The 15,990-nt window shown below is 44.6% G+C and overlaps 1 protein-coding gene across 1 annotated transcript in view; it reads right to left on the bottom strand.

Annotated features, from left to right (window-relative positions):
• LOC115480543 (unconventional myosin-If-like) overlaps positions 1-15,990 on the bottom strand; it is a 173,776-nt gene that overhangs the window by 139,424 nt on the left and 18,362 nt on the right. Inside the window, exons 3-5 of the mRNA XM_030219298.1 lie at positions 11,831-11,920; positions 4,982-5,076; positions 583-670 (exon numbers count right to left, since the gene is read on the bottom strand). Coding sequence (XP_030075158.1) covers positions 583-670; positions 4,982-5,076; positions 11,831-11,920 — 273 coding nt within the window. The remainder of the gene's footprint in view (positions 1-582; positions 671-4,981; positions 5,077-11,830; positions 11,921-15,990) is intronic.

Here is a 15,990-nt window from a genome sequence, read left to right as displayed (position 1 = left end):
GACTTCTCTGCTCCTGAGGAACCCTTCCCCATTTTCAGGCTTCTCTGCCCCTGGGGAACCCCTCCCCATTTCCAGGCTTCTCTGTCCTTGGGGAACCCTTCCAGGCTTCTCAGCCCCTGCTAAAGCCTTCTAAAGGCTGACTGAAACCATTAGTTCCAGCCATAACTGAATCTGTAGCCAAAATCCGCTGCTCGGTTTTAGCTGGAACTGATGCTGAAACTGAAAACCCTGCCCACCCCATCGTGGCAGGAGCCAGTCAGCCAGCCACCTACCCACCCGCCCACAGAAAAACGGGTCCCTCCGGGCCTCCGCTGCCTTCCCCTCAGCAAAGTCCTGACCTCCACCGGGTGGCCCAGGCGTACCTTAACAAGTTTTGGTGGTCTAGTGGTCTTTTTGGGGACGGTGCCACTGCTGAATCAAAATGACTGAGAAGACTTCCTGTGGCAGCCTCCCAAGACTACCATGGGAGGTCTCAACAGCCATTTTGAGATTGGTACCAGCATAAGACTCCATTCTCTAGCATGAAGAGTATCATTCTTCATGAACACTGACATCACTAAAGAATGAAAGCACAAAAGGTACCTGGACTTTGTCACCTCCTCCAGAGACTTTGGATATGTAACCCATGATGTATTTTGCTGCCACAGTTTTTCCTGCCCCACTTTCTCCACTGTGAAGATATTAATTAAAAAAAAAAAGTATATGAGAGCAACTGTAATATAATGAGCCACAGTATGAACCATATAAAAGTCTTAAATGTAGATAGTAACATAGTAAATGACAGCAGATAAAGACCTGTATGGTCCATCCAGTCTGCCCAACAAGATAAACTCATTTTACATGGTATGTGATACTTTATACGTATACCCAAATTTGATTTGTCCTTGCCATTCATAGTAACAGATGTACAGAAGACATGATGAACATTTGTATTGGGATGTATAAAGGGAGTACTGACATATGTTAAAACGCTGAAGAAATGGAAGAAGGAGGCTATCCTGTTTATTTTTGAACAAGAAGGCCGGCCATCTTCTGACACAAATCGGGAGATGGCCGGCCATCTCCTGAAGCCGGCGAAATCGGTATAATTGAAAGCCGATTTTCGCCGGCTTCAACTGCTTTCCGTCGCAGGGCCGGCCAAACTTCAAGGGGGCGTTTTGGCAGGGTATGGAAGGTGGGACAGGGGCATGGTTACGAGATGGCTGGCTTTGGCCGATAATGGAAAAAAGAAGACCAGCTCTGACGAGCACTTCGCTGGCTTCACTTGGTCCATTTATTTTCAGGACCAAGCTTCAAAAAAGTGTCCAAACTGACTAGATGACCATTGGAGGGAATCGGGGATGACCTCCCCGTACTCCCCCAGTGGTCACCAACCCCCTCCCACCTTCAAAAAAAAAAATTTAAAACATTTTTTTGCCAGCCTTTATGCCAGCCTGAAATGTCATACCCAGCTCCATGACAGCAGTATGCAGGTCCCTGGAGCAGTTTTAGTGGGTGCAGTGCACTTCAAACGAAGCCAACACCCACAGAAGGTGATCTCTCCACAGGAGAAATGAAAGCCAAAACAAACAGTGGATCCAAAAGAGCCCTCTCACAAGTGGTGTTTCCTTAAACAAGGTCTTTATTTCAAATCAATAAAAAGAACCCGACACGAATCGTGTTTCGGCTGTAAAGGCCTGCGTCAGGGGTCTAATTAGTGACTCCTAATTCAGAAGAGCTGTTCTTTAGGGTAGAATCTTTTCCCTTCTTCTACCAGGCTCTCCTCCCAAGCAGCCCTCTGCTGTTTCACCTCCTTTCCTTTCAGTTTAGTCAGAGCAGCAATCTCCATCAGCAATTTGTGAAGTCCACTGCAGTGCCCCCTAGGGTGCCCGGTTGGTGTCCTGGCATGTGAGGGGGACCAGTGCACTACATATGCTGGTCCCTCCCATGACCAAATGCCTTGGATTTGGCCGGGTTTGAGATGGCTGGCCTCGGTTTCCATTATCGGCGAAAACCGATGCCGGCCATCTCTGACATTTGGCCGGCCCCAACTGTATTATCGAAACGAAAGATGGCCAGCCATCTTTTTTGATAATACGGTTCGGGACTGCTGTTTGCGGCGCCGGCCATCTATGCCGTTCGATTATGCCCCTCTACATTTCCTCCAGATGAATGTATAGGGTTGCTGTAAAGAGAAAAGTTAGAAAAAGACAAAGGAGTCGATATTCAAAGTGGTTTAAATGGCCAGAAATGTCTCTTTGCTGTTGAAATCGCTTGTCCGGAGCTAACTGGGCATATTTAGCGGCACTACACTGGATAATGTTGCTTAATATGCCCAGAAATGGACCTAAGCTGAAACCAGTTATTTTGTGGGCGGTACAGGGGTGGAGTCAGCACTTAAGCGGTTAAGTGCCGTGATTCATGAGGCATAAGGTAACCGCATAAAACACAGTCCTATCTTTATGCAGTTTGCCTTAACTGGTTATTGAGCTTAACCAGATAAGTTTTATCTGGCCACCTATGCCAGGATATTCAATGCAGGTGCCCAGACATGGCCTAGCATTGAATATCTGGGGATAAAGCCGGTGATGAGCACCATCAGCTGAATATCTACTCTAAAGTTATATTTAAAAAAAAATGAATGCAGTTTACCTTAACAGTGAATGAGCTGCTCAGTCCCTATTAAAGCAGTATTGCAAATGTGTTTAGCACAGGTGCTGGCAGTAGTGTGCTTAATGCTGCACTGCACCATGAAAAAAAATGTCTGTATTCGATGACTAGAAAAATACTTCTGTCATAAGACAGCTGCTGAAAATCTCTTTCTTTTCCTACTTCTAAAAGGCATAATTCTGTTCTGCTCTGTTCACAGTTCATCTTTATTTAATAGATGATCAATCAGACTCATATTAGAAGAGTGGCCTAGTGGTTGACATCCAGAGGTGCCCTGTTCACACCCCACTGCTGCTTTTTGTGAACTTGCCCCGGGTACAAAAGAGTATGAGCCCTCCAGGGACAGGGAAATACCCACTGTACCTGAATGTAACTCACCTTGAACTACTACTGAAAAAAGGAGTGAGTAAATCCAAATGAACATTAAGTGGTTTACAATGAAAATAATAATAGGGGCTGATATTCAGCCAGCGGTTAAAGCTCAATGTTGGCTCTGAACCATGAAATTCAATGCCATGTATTATCCGGTGATTGGCACTGAATTTCTGGTTTAACTGGTTAAGCTGATATTCAGTTAGTGGTTAAAGACAGGAATGCTATTTACACGGTCCTACTTAACCGCTAAAGGCTGTCCCAACTTTGGCTGGTTAGTTATCTGGCTAGCACTAACTGGATATCTTCTGGCTCCATCCAAGCTCCATTAATGGGACCACCTTATTATTGTTCAGATACTGCCAAGGTGGTCAAAGGGATTATTCAGTTGAACTTGCAGTTAATGCCACTGAATATCCCACTAACTGGCACGCATCTGTGAAGGTCATTTCTTAAGTGTGTTTTTCAGAACAGTGACTCATCAGAGCTTTTCACGAGAACATAAGAAGTGGCATGCAGTGTTCTGTCTTCTGACAGCCTTACACTAGAGCTTTGGCTTTGACATGCAGGTCCAGAACAGTGGGCTATCGAACCCAGCATCCTGTTTCTTGGAAGTGCAAGATAGATCCTATGGAGGAGATCTCTGCTCCTCACTCCAGCTACCAGCAAGAGGAAGTGAGGATCCCCAGGCCTGCCTGGCTAACAGTGAATGAACCTATCCAGAAACTTGTCCAAAGCTAATCTAAAAGCTGCTTTATAAGCGGCCTTGAGCGTGTCCTCCTACAACAAATTCCACAGCGTAGTTGTGCATCGAAATAGATGGCTGAAGTAGTCAGTGGTCAGCAGCAGTGTAAACTATGATGAGCACAGTTTGATGACCTGATTTTTACTATATTTCTCAGCTCTCTTATTCCAGATGCGCTTCCTTGCCACTCAGTTGGGTACAATAGATACTGAAACAGAACGAAGCTTAGTGATTTATGGGGCTCTTTTACTAAGCTGCATAAGGGCCTACACGCGTACAGCGCATGCCAAATCGGTGCTACCGCCCAGCTAGTGCTTGAGCCGGGTGGTAATTCCAAATTTGACATGCACCAAATTTTCCATTTTCTACCGCGGGCTGCTTACCCGGCGGTAAACAGCAGTTGGCTCACGCTGCATGCTTACCAGGTGAGTAGCGCATGAGACCTTACCATTAGGTCAATGGGTGGTGGTAAGGTCTCATGCAGAAAATGGTCGCGTGCTGGTTTCAATTCTAGTGCACGTCCATTTTCCGGCCCCTTAAAAAAAGGCCCTTTTTCCTAGATGCGACAAAAAATGGCCCAGCGAGTGCCCAAAAGATGAGCACACACTACCACAGGCCACTTTTAACCACGGCTTAATAAAAGGACCCCTATGTTAGGGATAATGAAATAGCAAAAAATCAGTCTCAGATCTGGGAGATCTTAGCCTGACCCAAGCTTGGAAAGAATCAGCAGACATTCCCAAGATGTACCTGCAGTAAGCATTTGATTTTTTTGTGATCCACAGAAATTGGTAGTAGACTTGTGTTGGCCCACTGTGGATTTTCTCTGCACCTTAATGCAACCCCCCCCCCCCCAATCCATAATCTAATACTACAAGACATGTGGATTTTACATGGTCTTGTCAAATTTTGTGCATCTTTAGTTAAAGCAATGGGCTTGGAACCAAGAGACTTGACCTGAAGTCTGCCTTCTGCCAAGGATGCTCTCTGAATGAGGGGAGCATCCCGTTGTCTCTCTGTACTGTAGGCACCCACTCGGACTGCAAGCTCTCTGAAATTGAGGGCAGAGCACTATATGATGTCTTATCCAAGGATAAATTGTAGATGCTGAAATAACTAATAAACACAATATAGGCGAGAATGATATTGAAGGCTGTAGAAACATACCTGGGGGAGACAATGCATCAAAAGGCAGGAGGCAGAGACAAAGTTTACCTGATAATGACACATTGATTCTCACTATCAATAAGCATATTCCTGTACATATTGTCCGTCAAAGCGTAAATATGAGGTGGATTCTCATACTGAGCCTGGAGGACAAAGGGAACAAAATAGAGAATCAGTGCACAACATTGTACAACATAGTAACATAGTAAATGATGGCAGATAAAGACCTGTATGGTCCATCCAGTCTGCCCAACAAGATAAACTCATTTTACATGGTATGTGATACTTTATATGTATACCCGAGTTTGATTTGTCCTTGCCATTCTCAGGGCACAGACCATAGAAGTCTGCCCAGCACCTCTTCTTGTACTAAAAGTTCTGAAGCTAACGTCAAAGCCCCTTAAAATTTATACTCAAGCCCATCCATATCTATTCAGTCACGGTCAGGGTGTAGACTGGTAGCACTGGTTTCGCTTCCCAATTACCGGCGTCGCCACCCAATCTCTGCTAAGATTCCGTGGAACCATTCCTTCTAAACAGGATATATTACAAAATTCTTTGATTGTATTCCTTAGTGGAACACGTGACTTTAGACATATCTGTTTTGGAGAACTTGGTCAGCTGGTGGGAGAGCACAGAGATATTCTGGGCTTTTATGATAGATTTCAAATGATTCTGATAGTGTCAGATGTCATCGGGGATTTTGTAATTCATGCATGACTTACCCTCTTGCTAAATGCAGGGAGGGCAACATTCAAAACCATTTCCATGTTTAAAATGACATTTTAATCGCAGAAATGCACTTTTTGAAGATTGCCCACCCTCTATGTGGGCCCTACTTGGGGGAGGTGTTAGGTTGGGGGAGGTAATGATGGGCCCGATATTCAGCCAGCGATGATCAGTGTTTTGTTGACCACCACTGGCGCTATTCCTGTAAATTCAATGTCAGGCCATGTCCAGGCTCCGGCATTGAATTTTCAGGTATACGGAGCTGGTGAAAACATGGTGCAATATTTGACACTTAATTGGCTATGAAGAACCACATAAAGGTAGGACTGTTTTTATACAGTCCTATTTACTGTATGCAGTTATCTTAGCCAGTTATGTGCTGAAAATTGGCGCTTAACTAACTAAGTGCCAACTCCGCCCTGGAATGTTCCCCAAAATAGCTGGTTTCGGCTTGAGTGCTATCCGGGCATTTTCAGTGACATTATCCAGTTTAGTGTTGCTAAAATGCCTGGTTAGCCTTGGACAGGTGATTTAAATGGCCAGGTGAGGCTCCTGCCATTTAAATCATTGTGAATATTGTGCCCAATGTGTAACTTTAGGTGGAAATAGTACCTACATAAAAGCAAGTGTGAATTTCTACAGTACTCTTTTCCTGTTGAAGGAATCAGAGCATAATAATAATGGCTCTGATATTCAAAAAAAAGCTGAGTTCTTACATGTAGGCTCCTTATTTAGCCTTCTAAAATTGTGCCCTATTTTGAGTGAAACTTAGAAGTCTAACACTTCAGCTGAAAATCCATCTTAATTTAGGAGCTTAAAAGTTACAGGGGTAATATTCAGCCTGCAGTGGTAAGTAGTACTTAAATAAATTCCCTGGGCCTGGCCTCAAAGGGGGGGCCAGGGCCCCGGCATCAGTAAGCTTCTTCCTGCCTGCCTTCTTCCAGGTCTGTTCTTTCTTGCTCCTGCCTGCCACCCAGGAGCTGGATGATTGCATTAGCATGATATCGCGTTAATGCAGTTATCCGGGTCCCAACTCCAGGCACGCACAGGAGTGCAGAAGAGGACAGACCGTGGGAGCAGGCAGGCAGGAAGAGGCTAGCCGGTGCTGGGCCTCCCCTTGGAGGCACAGACAGAAAGGTAAGGGGGCGGGCAGTAGGGAGAGGGATGTTGGTGTCAGTGTCTGGGGGGCCTGGGGGCAGTAGGCCACCAGGGCAGGCCTTGCCCATTGGGGGGAGCTGAGGGGTCCGGGGGTCCACCGGACCCCCAGGACTGACGGTGGCAGGCTGGGCTGACATTAACAGCCCAGGCTGCCTGGCATGGACAGAGGGGGAGGAAGAGAGCTTTAACTCTAATGCCAGCTCCTAGTTGGCATACGGTTAAGGCACTATTTCACCCATATGATCAGAGCGCAGTGCTCTGATCACACGGGCGGAATACCGCACAGCTCATTTAAATGAGCTCTGTGGTATTCCCTGGTGTGCTCGAGCCAGACCCCTCTGCTCACCCTGCGCTGGTAAATGCGGGTTCTAGTCCAGTGCTAGTCTGGCGTTAGTGGTGTCTAAGCACTGGCATTTACCTTTGATCATCGGGGCCTTAGAAAATTGTCTTCTTACTTATTGTTCAGGAAATCTCTTAAGACGTATCTTTTTCCTGATCGATGCTTGAGTCTTACAATGGTGTTTAAGTCTATTCTGTAATTCCTTCAATTGTTGATGTCTAATTCTTTTGTGAGCTGCGTAGAATCCTGTGAAATATGCGGAATATAAGACCCTTGATGGTATGGTATGTTTTGTGTTGCTTATTACTGTTATAATTTTCTTTTGTTTCCTACTTAGAATGTAACATTAGAAATCTTAATTAAAAGAAAAATCTAAATTGAAATTTAATTAAACTAAAAACTTAAATTATACTACACAGGAAATGAACATGTTCAGAATCTGGCAGGGGTGGGGTGGAGGACTTTACAAAGGATTTCTGTACCCAGAATAGTGTCTTAGGCACAGAAATAGGCCTTTATAAAATTTTCCTAAGTAGAGAGGTGTGGTAGCCGTGTTAGTCCACTCTTAAAGGTTATCAATAGAAATCAAACAAAATAAAACATGGAAAAGAAAATAAGATGATACCTTTTTTATTGGACATAACTTAATACATTTCTTGATTAGCTTTCGAAGGTTGCCCTTCTTCGTCATTTGCTTATTTCCGATCTGACGAAGAAGGGCAACCTTCGAAAGCTAATCAAGAAATGTATTAAGTTATGTCCAATAAAAAAGGTATCATCTTATTTTCTTTTCCATGTTTTATTTTGTTTGATTTCTATTGATAACATTTTCCTGGTTGTACATGCATAAAAGAATGTGCATAGATCAAACTGATGCATATTTTATGTATTCCTAAAGCAATTCCAGAAATTGAATTTTAATGCATGCATTTTCCATTTTATGAATTTAGTACTTTTCATCTTTCACTTATATGTAGTTTTGATACTGTCATTTTTTGCTTATACCTGCTCTGAAGAAGCTTCTGTCTTTGGAAGCTTGTCAAAAAAAATGCATTGTTAGTCCAATAAAAAAGACATCACTTTATTTTGCTTTATTTTGTTTTGTTTCTTTTATTAAAGTGGACTAACATGGTAACCTTTATCCATTTTATGCAGAATGCACATTCAAGCAGATATTTAGACTGCCCCAATTTGACTGTCCCTACTTGACTGACTGTACATTTGTCCTTTAGATTGTAAGCTCTTTGAGCAGGGACTGTCCTTCTATGTTAAATTGTACAGTGCTGCGTAACCCTAGTAGCACTTTAGAAATGTTAAATAGTAGTAGTAGTATATTTAAATCTGCTCTGAAGGGGATGTTAATACGTTATGTACATCTTAGTTTTGTGAGGTATGTGAATGGAAATCTATAAGATTAAGTATGTGTTCACTGAAGCCTGAGGGGCCCTTTTGCTAAGCTGCAGTAAAAGGGGCCTTGTGTCAGCAGCGGCGGTAGCCATTTTTGCCACGCACCAGGGCCCCTTTTAGAAACATGATGGCAGATAAGAGCCAAACGGCCCATCCAGTCTGCCCATCCACAGCAACCACTATCTCCTCCTTTCTCTAAGAGATCCCAGGTGCCTGTCCCATATTTTCTTAAATTCAAATACAGTCCTCGACTCCACCACTTCCACCGAGAGGCTTTTCCATGCATCCACCACCCTTTCCTTGAAAAAGTACTTCCTTAGATTACTCCTGAGCCTGTAACCTCTTAACTTCATCCTAAGCCCCCTCATTCCTGAGTTTTCCACCTCCTGTACATTAATGCCACAGAGGTATTTAAACGTCTCTATCATATCCCCTCTCTCCCACCTTTCTTCTAAAGTACACATATTGAGAGCCTGAAGTATGTCCACATACGCTTTGCGACAGAGACCACTGACCAATTTTGTAGCCACTCTGTGGACCGACTCCATCTTGTTTATTTCTTTTTGTACATGTGGTCTCCAGAATAGCACACTGTATTCTAAATGGGGCATCACCAACAAGGGCACTATCTCCTCTTTTCTTCTGTTGGCCATTCCTTTCCCAATGCTTTCCCTGAGCATCCTTCTGGCTTTGACCATCACCTTTTCTATCTGTTTGGCCACCTTGAGATCATCCAACACAATGCAGCAGGTAAAAAGGTTGAAAAAAGAAATGGTCATGCGGTAAGTTCGCACTTGCTGTGCGGCCATTTCGGGGGGGGGGAGCACTTACCGGCTCCCACACTAACCCGGCGTTAACTGGACAGCGCACAAAACTGCCCAATTATCATCGGTAACCCCATGCGTAACTGGCGTGCACTGGGGCCCCCTCGTTGGGACGGCGGTAGTTCAGTGGCATTCCAAGTGGGCTGGCACCCGGGGCGGATTGCCGATGCGCCCGCCCCCGGGTGCAGCGCCCCCCCCAATGAAGCGCGGACCCCCCGCCGGGTGCACGCCACCGGGGGGGGGGGGTGCCGCGTGCGCCTGTCCTTTGTTGTTCCATGCTTCTTCTCTGCCCGGAACAACCTCTTCCGGGGCAGAGAAGAAGCAAGGAACAACGGAGGACAGGTGCGCGCGGCACCCCCCCGGCAGCGTGCACCCGGGGCGGACCGCACCCACCGCCCCCCCCTAGGAACGCCACTGTGGTAGTTCCAGGTTGCCGAGCAGCAACACTGTAGTAAAAGGGCCCCTTAGGTAGCCTCAATTACCTTCCCTGGCTACCGTCATTTTTTAAGGACAAGGGTGTACAGCAGTGGTTCCCAAATCTGGTCCTGGAGGCACCCCCGCCAGTCAGGTTTTCAGGATATCCACAATGAATATCCATATGAAAGACTTGCATGCAGTGCATGCAGATCTCTCTCATGAAGATTTATTGTGGATATCCTGAAAACCTGACTGGCTGGCGTGCCTCTGGGACCAGGTTTGGGGACCACTGGTTTACAGAGCTTCAATGAGACTGAAATGAAACTAGAATTACTTTACTTGTTCTGAAAATCCGCCCTTCTCTAATGGAACTGGCATGAGTTTCCTGTTTTTGTTTGCTCTCTGACACCTGCCTCTGAGTGATATGCCTACCAGACGTGTGGGCAGGGCTTCCTGCAGTGACTAATCACCAGAAAGCATCAGTGAGATACCATCAGAAGGATTTTGACCTATTGAAATAGAAAACATATCTTCTACTCAGCTTGGCCTTAAAACTTTCTATTTTATACTATGAATAATGTTTTTATTATATAATATTTATTTTTTAATGTTTGATAACTTGTACTATTATGTCTGGTTGAAAGGCTTTGTCCCTGACCCAAGAGCTCTGTCTAGGACGGTGAATCAGGGCAACATCAGGCATAGTATTCCTCTTGATACAAAAAGCCTTTTATATGCAATTAATTGTTCATCACTTTTGTGATCTGCTGTTGTCCCTGCTGGACAAAGCACTACAGATTTCTGCCTGCTTTTGTTTGAGAATTAGAAGGAAAAGTTATTGGGGGGGGGGGGGGGGGGGGGGGGGAGGGCATAGGAAAAGGAGGTTAAAAAAATCTTAATGCTTAAATAAATATATGATATAAGACAAAGTGCTATTCCAGCTATTCTGAGCCAATCATCCTATATTTAAGATCTGGAAAGGGGTATTTTCTCTGAATTATTTCTTTGCCTTTCTCTGGATTACACCATGGAGATAACTGTCAGGCAGTCAGGATACAGTTGGATTTGATGGACTTCTGGTCTTCTTTCAGGCTAACCAGCAGATGATATTGCACATACACTTCCAAAATCACACAGGCCCTGTCTTCATATGAGAAAGTCTTGAAAGATTTAGAAAAGTGGAAGAAAAGGGCACTTGAATAAATGTCTAATAGTGATTTGAGAGATTCCTCTGAAAAAGTTTAATCAAATTCCTAGTTGGAACATGTGCATTGTGACACACTCTTTTGCGGACTCCCAGGGGCGGCCCAAGGCAAGATGCCGCTCCCCTCTCCCCAGGCTGAGATACCACTTACCCCGGACCGAGATGCTGTCCCCTCCTGGGCCGAGATGCCACCCCCTTCCTTCCTTCACCCCGTTTACCTTGTTTTGTCATATTCCAAAGCCAGCGGCAGCAGCGATTCCCATAGGCTGCCCTGCTGCCAGCACCAACCTCTTCCCTTGACTATGGCCACATCTGACGAAATAGGAAATTACATCAGAGAGGCAGCCGCAGTCAAGGGAAGAGGCGGGTGCCGGCGGCAGGGCAGCATATGGGAATTGCTGCCGCCACTGGCTTTTAAAATGTGATGAAACACCAGGTAAATGCCGCAAAAGGGGCGGAGGAAGGAAGGGGGAGATGTCGGTCTCCAAAAAATGTCACCTGAGGCCCCTGCCTCAGGTGGCCTAATGGTCAGGCCACCCCTGCTGACTCCACAGTTTTCTTCTCCTAATATTACCCTTCCCACACTCTCCATTTCAGGGCTTGATCCCCAGGGGTCCTGCAAGCAGAAGCGTAGCCAGATTATGATGTCAGGGGGAGCAGAACTTTTGTAAAATAGGCATCAGTGTGAACCTGAAAGGCCGATCTGCATAGGTGCCATTTTATTCAAAATCCATATGGGGCAGCAGCTGCTCCCCTTGCTTGCACCCCACCTAGCTATGCCTCTGCCTACTAGATGTGAAATAGGTAGGCATACTCACTGCTCCTTGGTAGAGTTCAATCTCCCGGTCAGTGAAGTATGGCATCTGCTTGAAGGGATTCACAGAGATCAACACCGAGCCAATGTATGTCTGAGCCACTGGTTAAGGAAGGCACTTGGAGAATTAGAACAGAGCATGAGAAGTAGCAGTTGTGGATTCTTCTCATTTTGATCTGAACAGGACATACATTTTGAAATTGCTACCTTCTAACAGTGTATAATGGCAGCCTGTATAACATTAGCTCAAACTTGGATAAGCCCTGAACCTACTTCCATTTGGACTTGGAAGTGCTGTTTGCAATATATCTGTACCATGGGCGAATTTAGGGGGTCTTTTACCAAGCATTTAGCTCACAGTGGAAATCAGCTGGTGGTAAACACCGAGATGCCCATTATATTCCTATGGGCATTTTGACGTTTACCATCAGCTGATTTCTACTGTGAGCTAAAAACGCGCTTAGTAAAAGACCCCCTTAGGGCTTTGGGGAAATGGGAAAAGTTATGGGGGTCCCCTAGCTCAATTATGTTTGAAAGAGAATGCTCTCACATTATCTTGTTATTCTGGGGTATGGAGGGAGTAGTTTGAACATGCTGGTGGATGGGGGGGAGGGCATGGTTTCAGGGGAGAAGGTGTTTTACATAAAACTTATAAAGTGAGGATAAACTGAGCTTTGTTTTTGAAAGACTACACTAATTGCTATGTCGTAAGTGCGCTGTATTTCTGGGATCTGTGTGACCATAAGAGATATGTTCATGATTGTTTATATGGTTGCTGGTTCCTAGTATTGTAATATTCATGCTGCACTTGTTTCAATAATAAAAAAAACCCTTATTAAATGAAAAATAAATTACCCTATGTGAGGGAAGGAAATGATTTCATCCCCATCTAAAGGAACAAGCAAATATTCAGAGATTTAAGACATCACCTCCATGACACATCCAATCCCAGCTGGCCTGATGCACAAGTGATTGTTATCTTTATTGGAACCTGTGTAGCTTATGCTTTATCCACTCTGTGCACGTATGTCTTTCGCCTCTAGTTGTGGTGTGTGTCTCTCACCAAATTTTCATTGTCTGTCTCTCTCTTTATCCCTACTCCTCTTGCCTGGGTATGAATATGTTTGGATTTGTTTTTCTGTATGGATGCTTGTGTATGTATGCATATATGGGAACATGTATCTTTTACATTACATTACATAATGGTTTCATATTCTGCAAAAGCCTATACAGTTCCTTGCAGATCACAATAACAAAAAAATGAAACACTAATCCGGGAATTACAAACTTTGCATCACAGAAAACAAAAAGAAATACTAAAAGCCTTCAAAATCGGGACACTTGAAAATCAATCTTCCATTAGTAACCCGACATGGGCTGTGTTTCGGCCACAGCGCCTGCATCAGGGATCAAATATGATGTGACATCTAATGGATTCAATGTGCAGCAATGGAACTTTCTCCCATGCACATTACAAAGTCATTACTCAGTGCGTTCAAAGCAAAGACAGTCCCTTAGTTCAATAAATCAAACACGCTTTGCATCACAATCAGAAATATAGATCAGCCCACATAATTCTTAAATAAAAAAGTTTTTAGTTGTTTTCTAAATCTTAAATAGTCCCTTAAAAAACGGACTGAGAAAGGAAGGGAATTCCAAACCGAAGCAGAGCTATGTAAGACAAAGATGCAGATAACTGTTTAATAGATTTAACTGAACCAACTGGAGGAAATTTTAAAACAACCTGACCCTGTACTAGTTGTCTATTTAAGAGAGAACCCCCCCCCCCCCCAGCCAAATATGATGGAACATCCTCACAAAGGGACCGAAAGACCATAGAACACAATTTAAAATGGGACCTCGCTACCACGGGTAACCAGTGAAGTTTATAAAAATATGGTGAAACTGGTTCATCCTGCATAATGAAAAGATTAACTCCAATTGCTACATTTTGAACTGTCTGGAGCTTTTTCAAGACATCACTTGTACAATCTACATAAACAATATTGTAATAATCTAACTTAGAAAGCAACAATAAAATTTCAAGTCCAAACAATTCATAAACTTTCCTTTGTCCTACCTTTTCTAAGCATCTTCCTTTCAAGCTTCATTTCAAGCCTCATCTTCTGCACTAAATCAACTTGTAATGTAGCTATGCTGACTGATTAGTGCAGACATACCCACTCTTCACCTCCAGACACGCTCCCTTGGTGAAAAAAATTAATTTTATTTTTTAGCATGCCGGTAGCACACACACATGTCAAAAGTACCATTGGATGCCTCAGCGTGCCCTGCAGCATACCATTTTAAGCTGCGGTAAGCAGGGGCAGCCCAAGACAATCTGTCACCTGAGGCAAGGAATAAGCCTCTACCACCGCCTCCCTGAGGCGAGGAATGAGCCACCGCTGCTGCCCTACCCACCGCCCTCCCTGAGGCGAGGAATGAGCTGCTGCTGCCTCCACCACACCCCCGCCCCAGTCTGCCATTTCCCCCCTTCCTTCCCCAGCCCCCTTCCACCAATGTACCTTTACTGTCTCGTTTTTCCAAAGGCAGCAGCAGGTGATTCCCAGAGGCTGCTCTGCAGCTCATCTCGGCCCCTTCTTTCTACTGTGATCTGCATTTCTAACATAACCTCCTGTTTCCTTGGAGGAGTTAGGAGGGGATAACAGTGTTATCATGTGCTTCCACGTGGTCTTTTGGTGGGCCAAGATTCCTCTGCCATTAGATCAGTGTGGAGACCCTGATTTAAGAACTGGCAACTTGTGGGTTTGGAGAAGGAGAGAAGTCATAGTCCAGATGGACAGAGACTGTCAGTGGGCTCTGGAGAGTGGATCAAGAGGGATCACTTCCAGGAGCTGGAGAGAGGAGCTGGGGACAGTTCCATCTCATAGGGGAGCCAGGACATCAGAGTCTGAGACCCGTATGCAGGAGGCGCAAAGCCCATGAGGGGTTAATTGCCAATTGGAAGAGATGGATAAGAAGAGGATTTGTGCAAAGTGGATATATTTCTGATCTGCATTCTTGTAAATATTCTGGTAAAATCAAGTCAAGTTCATATTGGACTGTTATCTATTTCGTTGGTTTGAGCAAACTGAACTGCTGGTTGCAGAGGTTAATAAGAGTTCCAGTTAATTTTCATATAAACTGCTGGACTGTGGAGTGATTTAATCTTGGAAAGTGTTTTGGGAGTCAAGGGCCCTCTGAGGTCATTATAACTAACTGCCAGCTTGCAGACCACAGGAGATTTGAAACAGACTGAGTTCCTGGGAGGAGAAGAGGGTCTCCGCACCCACTAACCACTTCTTTTTCCCAGGTGGAGGCACCGTGCGTCAACAGTGAGGTGAAAGGGTCCAAAGGAGTCTGCCCATCGAGGAGGCTCTACGCCCGCCCGGATCTGAGGAAGCACTAGAAAGGGGGCGTTTCACTAATATAAGAATATTTGGGCACACAAGTGTCCTTATAGAATACTAGGATAAATCCAAGATCAGCATGCCCTAAATGTAGGCATGAACATTCATGACAGGCCTCTGGCTCACATGAGAAAAGAACATGCTCCACTGTCAGTATTCTGTACCTTATCTGCCTATGCCCTGCCTATTCTCCTTCCTTGTGAATGCCCCAATAATACATGGTATTTGTACCTGCTGGATCCTCACTCATCCGTAGCTAAGCTAATTTCCATATTTTCTACCTGACTAAACTTGTTTTGTGCTGAGATTTTCTGCTACCTGTACAATTATCTTTGTTTGTGTGAATTTCCTGCACTTTAAGAAATTATTTTTTTAATTAATTAATTTATTTATTTGTAGCATTTACACCCCGCTCTTTCCTGCTCGATAGCAGGTTCAGTGTGGCTTACAATGTTTGGTAAAAAAGTATCATAGAGATAGTACAATTGTGTGGAGTAGGACAATAGGAAGAGATGTGGTGGGAGGGATTAAGGTATTGGTAGTATAGGTGGAGAGGAGTGGTTCGCGAATTAAGTTGGATCATTTGGATAGGCTTGCTTGAAGAGGTAGGTTTTCAGCAACATTTGGAAAGGTAGGTGTTCGATGGTTGTTCGAATGTATCTTGGTATGGCGTTCCAGAGTTGGCTGCCTTTAACGGAGAAGTTGGATGCGTAGTATGTTTTGTATTTGAGACCTTTGCAGTTGGGAAGGTGAA

The sequence above is a fragment of the Microcaecilia unicolor genome, chromosome 11 (assembly GCF_901765095.1).
Source record: "Microcaecilia unicolor chromosome 11, aMicUni1.1, whole genome shotgun sequence".
Lineage (NCBI taxonomy): Eukaryota > Metazoa > Chordata > Amphibia > Gymnophiona > Siphonopidae > Microcaecilia > Microcaecilia unicolor.
This window is presented reverse-complemented; position numbering and strand designations above follow the sequence as displayed.